The sequence below is a fragment of the Otolemur garnettii genome, unplaced genomic scaffold, assembly GCF_000181295.1.
Source record: "Otolemur garnettii isolate 467f Iridium unplaced genomic scaffold, OtoGar3 scaffold00139, whole genome shotgun sequence".
In the NCBI taxonomy this organism is placed as follows: domain Eukaryota; kingdom Metazoa; phylum Chordata; class Mammalia; order Primates; family Galagidae; genus Otolemur; species Otolemur garnettii.
In genome coordinates this window covers 2,469,188-2,477,277 of record NW_003852534.1, presented here as the reverse complement: position 1 = coordinate 2,477,277, position 8,090 = coordinate 2,469,188, and the positions used below count along the sequence as shown (strand labels likewise).

At 40.8% G+C, this 8,090-nt stretch overlaps 1 protein-coding gene across 2 annotated transcripts in view; it reads right to left on the bottom strand.

Moving 5' to 3' along the window:
• The window catches only part of TRAPPC12 (trafficking protein particle complex 12), a 105,654-nt gene that overhangs the window by 96,025 nt on the left and 1,539 nt on the right, over positions 1-8,090 (bottom strand). The window contains exon 2 of one of the 2 annotated variants that reach the window (XM_023518419.1): positions 609-1,825. In XM_023518419.1, the coding sequence (XP_023374187.1) occupies positions 609-1,820 (1,212 nt within the window). In that variant the 5' untranslated portion in view covers positions 1,821-1,825. Of the gene's footprint in view, positions 1-608; positions 1,826-8,090 lie in introns of those variants that run through there. The other variant, XM_003798572.2, reaches the window with a different exon arrangement.

Genomic DNA, 8,090 nt, shown 5'->3' with positions numbered 1-8,090 from the left:
GGAATTTCTGGATTAATATGAATTTTAAAACTTTACCTAAAAATGCTTGTACCAATTTCTGGTCCCATCAGGGCTAGCTCAGGCAATTTTCCTGTACTTCAACAATCATGAACAATAGTGAACAAAACAAAGAATTAGATGGAAAGTGTAAATAATTTGATTACCCTTGATTATTACTGAGACTGAACATTTGTGTATAACCATTTAGTATATACGGCATTTACATATTTTTTAATTGAATCTAAAAGGCTTTTACAGCAAACGTGTTATATGTAATACAAATTACATTTTTCTATCTTTAAAAAAAGTGGATTTATTATTTACTAGACTTCAAGGGTCACAAATGGTCTTGCAAAGTAGAATTAATTCAGAGAATTACAGGGTAACTAGCTGCCCTGCTGGCATTTACTTCTATGACTCCAAGCTGCAGGTTAAATACCTTGTTAGGGGAATCTGTTAGAGTTCCCAGTGACCGAGTGACAAAATAACAGAAATCTCACAATTGAAATTTTAGGAACTACTGAAAATAAGGATTTTTTCACCCTTTCAGAGGTACTACATGTATTTTACAGGGATAGGTTAGATGGGAGCCTCATTCCACGTCTTACCTGAATGTTGTCGAACCTGAGCCCTGGCATGGTCAGGTTCTCCTTGTCTACGAACACAGTGCTGTACTGCTGGGTGGCCACTGCCATCAGGATGTCCCGGGTCCCCTCGCTGGGAAGCCAGGCGTCATTCCTCCGGTCCATCTCACTCATGCTCAGAGCGGTGGCAAAGGGGTCATCGCTCCCTGCAAATACAGCCTGTATCTGTGAAAACGGTTTTGGAGACTCGGGAATTTCCAGAGAAGCTGAGGAAACACCCGACTCTGACCTTTCAACTCCTGCAGAGCAAGAAGGGTCAGTGGAGTCGGGGGAAGCAGGGAGTGAAGACAGTTTTTCTGGAATGGAAGCACCTGCGTTGGGGTTACTGACAGAAATGAATGTGGAAGTAGTGAAGGAATCAAAGAAGTCGGAGGCTAAGGAGTTAGTGCTGATCGTATCTCCAAAAAATTTACTCAGGCTGGGACTAGGCTGGACCACCTGTGGGGGGGTCTTGGCCGAAGTCTCACTGGCACTGCTGAAGCTGGGCGATTTCACCATCTGTGACTCGAAGCCGTCGTGCAAGAACAGGTGAGGCTGTGAAGGAGCTGAGCTGGACTTGCTGAAAATGGTGCACATGGGGACAGGCTCCTCTCTGGGAGAGGCCTGGCTGGAGGGCGTCCCCGAGACCTGCTCTTCTGGGGGAGCCTCGGCATCTCTGGACAGCGAGTCCTCTGCATCGTTGCTCTCAAACACGGACGTGCCTTTTACTTCTTCTTGTGCTGAGTCTTCTTTCAATGAGGCTCTGCTATCAGAGGTCACGTCTGAGACGTCCTTAGGAGTAGTGTCCCCATCAGTTTCACTGTCATTACTCAGAGTGTCCATTTCTTCTCTGTCTGTGATGTTTTCCAGCCTGTGGTCAGCGCTGCTTTCTCCGGGCTCCATGACATCCTGCAGGCAACCCAGATCAGCCCCGTCGTCCTCGCTGTGATTGGGAGAGTCCGAGATGAGGACGCTCTCCATCATGTGCTCGTTCAGCTTATCCACCAGGTTGCCAGAGTCTTCTGACACCGTCTCATTCTCTTCAGACCCAAACTCGTCCCCACCCAGATCAATGGTTTCTTCCTGATAAAGAACCTGGCCCTGTTCTCCCCGAGGCCCCTGTGGAGAGGCGCCGGCAGCTCCCACCTCCGGCGCTGGGGACTCCTCAGCCTGGCCGTGGCCTTCAGCACTCTCCATGCTGCCTGAAACAGACAAACCTACATCAGACTTGAGCACTCTATATGTCAGTTACTATCACACTAGACTTACCTTGCTTTTTAAGTGAAAGAAAGTTTATTGGTTATATATTGAAATGATTCAAAATTCAAAAACTTCCCTTTCATCTGCCTTTATTTAGTAAAATACACATAACAAAGTTTATCAACCTCTTAGCCATTTCTAAGTTCAGTAAAATACCTCCACATTGTTGTGCAACCAATCTCCAGAAGTCTCTGCATCTTGGAGAACTAAACTTCTATCCCTAATAAACAATGCCCTATGTCCCCCCTCCCCCGGCTCACTGGCCACCCCCCCCCCATGAACTTGGCCACTCTAGGGATCGCATGTAAGTGGAGCTGAAAAGTATTTGTCTTTTGTGACTGGCATCTTTCACTTATAATGTCTTCAAGATTCATCTACATTATAGTACAGGCTGGGATTTCCTTCCTTGTTATGGATGAATAATATTCCATTGCAGGAAGGTTCCACATTTTGTTATCCATTAATCCATTGGACAATACGTGGATTGCTTCCACCTTTTAGCTATTACGAATTTTGCTGCTATAAAAATAGGTATATGAGTATTTCTTTGAGGTCCTGCTTTTAATTATTTTAGGTATATGAGTATAAGCAAAAGTGAAATTTCTGGATCATACGGCATTTCTGTTTTAATTTTGTGGGGGAATTACAGAACTATTTTTCAGAGAGATTGAACTATCTTGCATTTCTGTTATAAGTGAACACATGTCCAAGTTTCCCACACCCTTGTCAACACTTATTACTTTCTGCATTTGATTTTTTAATAGAAGCCACTCTAACGAGTGTGAGGTCTCCAGCCACCTGAACACTAATTCTTTGCGTCACAGCTGAAGTACCCCTCCTCCATAAAGTCTTACCAAGTCGCTCATCCTACAATAATTTCCTTGACTCTTCCCCCTAAAGTTATAATAGTATGTGTTTAATTACAGAAATCTGAGGCAGTGAGAATGACACAAGCAAAAGTTAAACAGACACAAAACAAAGTAACCCACTGAAGCTCACGACAGCAAACCCAGGTAACATTTACCCGCAGGCTCTGGGTGCATGCATATTCCTCAGGACAACCCTATGATACAGCGGCTATCCTTGTCTTCATTTTTCAGAGAGGTTATGTAGTTTGCTTAATATGATAGTCACTAAGTGGAACCCAGGACCCACAGAAGCTGAAATCTTGGGTTGCCACTGGCTAGTGGAGGCCACGGAATGTGACAAAGAGTGTAAACTCTAAAGAAATCATTTGTTCCTTTCCTAAAAGACTGTTTTTGTTTTTGGCAAAAGTTACCAGTACTTTATATAGTTCTATTCTTGTAAGGCACAGATTTACTAGGGAAACTGAAGAGACTCTGATGAAAAGATGAGGGTTTTTCCAGAGAAAAAGCACACATTTTTTTTTTTAACTTCAAAAAATCATACTTGGCTGACCTCTAGCTAGATTGCCGTTTCGTATTATCAATACTTCTCCAACGGTATCCCAATCAGCTGCCCTCCTTTTCATGGCCTGAATTGCCTGAGGTCTAAAAACGGTATGTATTTGAAAACAGATAATCAAAGACAAACATTTTTTTAAAAGTTTCTGGTTCAGTATAGTCAGGCACAATTTTGTATTACTTACATATCTACCCAATAATTATAGGGTATAAATAAGTCAAATACAATGAAAAGGTCTGTGGTCCTAGCTACTTAGGAGGCTGAGGCAGGAGGACTGCTTGAGCCCAGGAGTTGGAGGCTGCAGTGAGCTGTGACCTTACCACTGCACTCCAGCCTAGGAGACAGGATGAGGCTTGTTCTTAAAAAAAATAAACAATGAAAAGAAACAAAATCCCCCTTTGCTGAAATGTTTCACAGGGACCCCAGAGAGGAAGCTCCCTGGAATACCAGAGGGGGTGTGCTCTTACTGGTGAGGCTCTTCTGTCAGGAAATGGAGGCTGCCTGCAAACAGGAGGCTGTGCCCTGCCCGTTCTCCAGCTAGGACTCCAGATCATTCCAGAAATAAGAGTCAGTTCCAGACAGGCTATGATGAGAGAACGAGAGTCTCCCTCCTTCTCCTCCCCACAGCCCTACCAAGGTTCTGGGTTCTAAATTTAATTCTGATTTAGTCCTGTAGGTAGCTTTAACAATTTTAATTCCTTTTATGAAGAAACTGTCAGAAAAAAAATCTTACTACTGTGAAGATGAAGTTGCTTTAAACCTCTGAGATTTGGGGAAATCTGTTTACCAAAGACATGGCAAGAAAGAGTGTTGCCCAGGAAAACGCTAAAATAATAAAAATTAACATAAAAACCCTTCTAAATTGTATGGCTTAAAAACTTTCTAAATTAAAGAGAATTAATAAAATACGCACATCTAAAATTTTCATTAATAGCTGCAGACCACTTATGAGAGGAGAGGTAAAGGAAAAAATAAACTTTATTCTTAAGTAAATATTTAAATAATAGTTCTAAAAATTTAGGGCAGGGATGATCACTTTCCCTTTTACATAAATCAAATCTAAATAAAGTAAAATGGTTAAAGTAAGGATCTAAGGGTTTACTTGTCTGGAAAATTAAGAAGAACAGCCAAACAAAAATGATAAAATAAATCATGACTTAGATGATGATTACATGTACACGCATGAGGAGACATTATGTAGAAAAGATTTATACATATACATTAATTATGTATCTAACATTTTGTGGTAAGGCACATTCACTACAATTTGCAGCAAAATAGCTTTTTCACTTATGTTTCCTTACTTTAGCCTTATTCACATGGAGACACTAACACTAACCATATCCTTATAACTAGAATAGCCCCATAACCACTATAAAAAGTACAATCAGTAGTTAAGTCTTCCTGCAAAGAAAATACAGGGTCCAGATGGCTTACCAGTGCATTTCCTCCCAAAATTCAGCACAGATAATCCCCACTGTACAAAAATTATTGTAGACAAGAAAAAAAAAACAAAACAGGAAACTGACCCAATTCACTTTAAAAAGTTAATATAATCTTGACAGCAAAATTTGACAAGGCTGTACTTAAAGGAAAACTATAATTTCACTCTTGAATATAGATGCCCAAATCTTAAATATGAGCTAATCGAATCCAGCAATGTATTTATTTATTTTTGAGACAGAGCCTCAAGCTATTCCCCTGGGTAGAGTGCCGTGGCATCACAGCTCACAGCAACCTCCAACTCCTGGGCTATAGCGAGTCTCCTGCCTCAGCCTCCCAAGCAACTGGGACCACAGGCACCCGCCACAACGCCCGGCTATTTTTTGGTTGCAGCCGTCATTGTTGTTTGGCAGCCCGGGCTGGATTCAAACCCGCTACCTTAGGTGTCTGTGTCTGGCACCTTAGCCGTTTGAGCCACAGGCGCTGAGCCAATTTATGCACTTGAACATATTAGTATATTAAATAATAAAAACCACATTACTATCTCAATGCACGCAGAAGAAAGTATCTGGTAAAATTAAACAAGAGATCAAGATAAAATCTCTTAGCAAACTATAAACAGAAAGCAATTTCCTTAATGCAGTAAAGGGTATCTACTAAAAACCTAAAAGAAATCTCAAATTAATGTTGAAATGTTTAAAGCAGTCTCTCTAAAAGGAGGAAAAACTCCTCTTTCAATATATCTATTCAGCCTAACACTGCACACCTTAGGTAGCGGAATAAGACAAGAAAAATAATTAAAAGGTAAAATAAAAATTGAAAGTATTTAAAAACCTTCATTCTTGGCTCGGTACCGTCGCACAGTGGTTATGGCGCTGGCCACATCCACCGAGGGCAGTGGGTTCAAACCAGGCCTGGGCCTGCTAAACAACAATGACATATGCAACAAAAAGATAGCCGGCGTTGTGGCAGGCGCCTGTAGTCCCAGCTACTCAGGAGGCTGCTGCAAGAGAATCACTTAAGCTCAAGAGTTTGAGGTTGCTGTGAGCTGTGACACCATGGCTCTCTATCAAGGGCAACATAGACTGTGTCTCAAAAAAATCCCAAAACTCTTCATTCTTTGTGTATACAATTATCTCCCTACAATATACAAAACATCTAGGGTGTGAAGATTAAAATACAGCAGGGGTAGCACTGGTCAGGGAATACGGGGCACCACTTAAGGAGGCAGTGGATTTTCACAGGTGACATTTAGACAACTCATGATACACATGGGAAAAGGTAAATTTGGAATCCTGCCTCACATCAGACAAAATCAATTAGAGGCACATTAAAAATCTAAAGGTGAAAGGCAAAGCTTTAAAATTTTGAAAAGAAAATGTAAGAAAATATATTTAAGGCAGGGAAAACCTCTTACGCCAGGAATAATAAATAAGCACAAATCATAAAGGGAAAGATGAATTCATTTGTTGTATTAAAATTAAAAGCCCTTATCATCAAAAATAGCCCAAGGAAAGTAAAACATGAAACTGAGAGAGGATTAATATCACGAAAATGTGAAGATTTCCTAAAAAATTAACAGGATACTAAATGATCCACTGGCAAACTGGCAAAAGAGTCGAGCCCACTGAAAGGGGACACTTTTGAACATCTGCGGTGGAAACAACCTGGTACCATCTAGTGACGTTTAACAAGCACAAACCCTACAATTTGGACGACAACACATCTTGATTTTTCCCAGGATAATTCCATTTTTCACCTATGGTCTCAGTAAAATTGTTAAGTACCTCTTTTCACTCTTACAAGAGTCTTGGTTGAGACAGTAAACATGTGGCCACTGAGCAACAGCACTAGGAGCTCCCACACCTTGGTGCTACAGGCTATGAGGATTAATGCTTATAAACAATAAATCAAAGCAAAATACCTTTCTTCCACCCCCCCCAATAATCTGAAAACCACTGCCCATAGACACAATAACAAATACATATTCAACAGACTGTAGCTTATTCAAAAATGGAATATTAGAACAGCAGTAAAAATGAACGAACCCTTCCATCTAACCCATCAACACACTTGAATCTCACACATAGAATTTTGCACCAAGGAGCAGAAAAATAAATAGTGTGACTCTAGATCAGGGGTCCTCAAACTTTTTAAACAGGGGGCCAGTTCACTGTCCCTCAGACCGTTGTAGGGCCGGACTGCAGGCCCCGGGAGGAGTTGGCTGCTAAGCAGGACAGGCAGCAGTGGCAAAAACACCTGGTGGGCCGCATGTGGCCGTAGTTTGAGGACACCTGCTCTCTATCTTTGAAAAATATGTAAATTAAACAATTATTGTTTCAGGAACACACATGCATTTGGTAAAACTGCAAAGAAAAGCAAGAATATAATTCCCAACTAAGTTGGAGGGGTGGCCAGAGGCAACATGAAAGTGAGTTTGCCAGGACACGTGAAAGTTTCCAAGCAATGGTTAACGCTCGGGTCCCTAACTTACTGGAAGAATGGGCAGGGTTTACACTTGATCTTTAGAACTTTTATGTATGTTACAAACAGTCTGTACAGTTCATAACTAAAAAATGGAAAATTACGTATCTCTTCTTGATTTGTATGTCCTATAAATCTTTATTCCTTCCTATTATGGTTTCATTTTTATTAAACCACAGATACGATTTTAAGTTTACATAAGCAACATAGTGCAGCAAAAGAGTCTGATTTTCTCCTTGCCCAACTGAATGTTCTGCCCAATCATATTTCCATTTAACATGTCCTTAAAAATGCTTAATTATTAAATTAAGTAATTAGAAGATATGCTTGAGAAATAAAATGTTCCTAAGAACAATTAAAACTTGGTTTTCCAGGCTCAATTCCTGAACATGGAAATTGCCTGAAGAAACTGTTTACTAAATTGCAGGAATGTAAACCCCTTTCCCATGGTGGAAATCTAATTAGCATATATTTATAAAAGTCCCCATGTACCAAACACCCACTATGGTTCAAGTGTTCTATCTGTATCTTACTCAATTCTCACACTGAACTTTCCAAGTACTCTTATTACCTCTTTACACTGCAGGGAAAGCCAAGTGATTTGCCCAAAGTCAGTGACAATACTTAATGGTGACAGGATCTTAACACCGGGTTTCTGTCCATGCTCTTTCCACTGTGCTGGTCACCTCTCTGCTCTCTCTGTAAAATGCCAGATGGACAATGATCTGGAGCAGCCAAAGTAGGGCGGAAAGAGCCCTGAATGCAGTGTCTAAATAAGTAGGTTAAGTCTTAGCTTCACTCCTAAGTAAAGTGACATCTGTTGATCATTTACTCTTTTAGAAGAGGTTGGGGCTC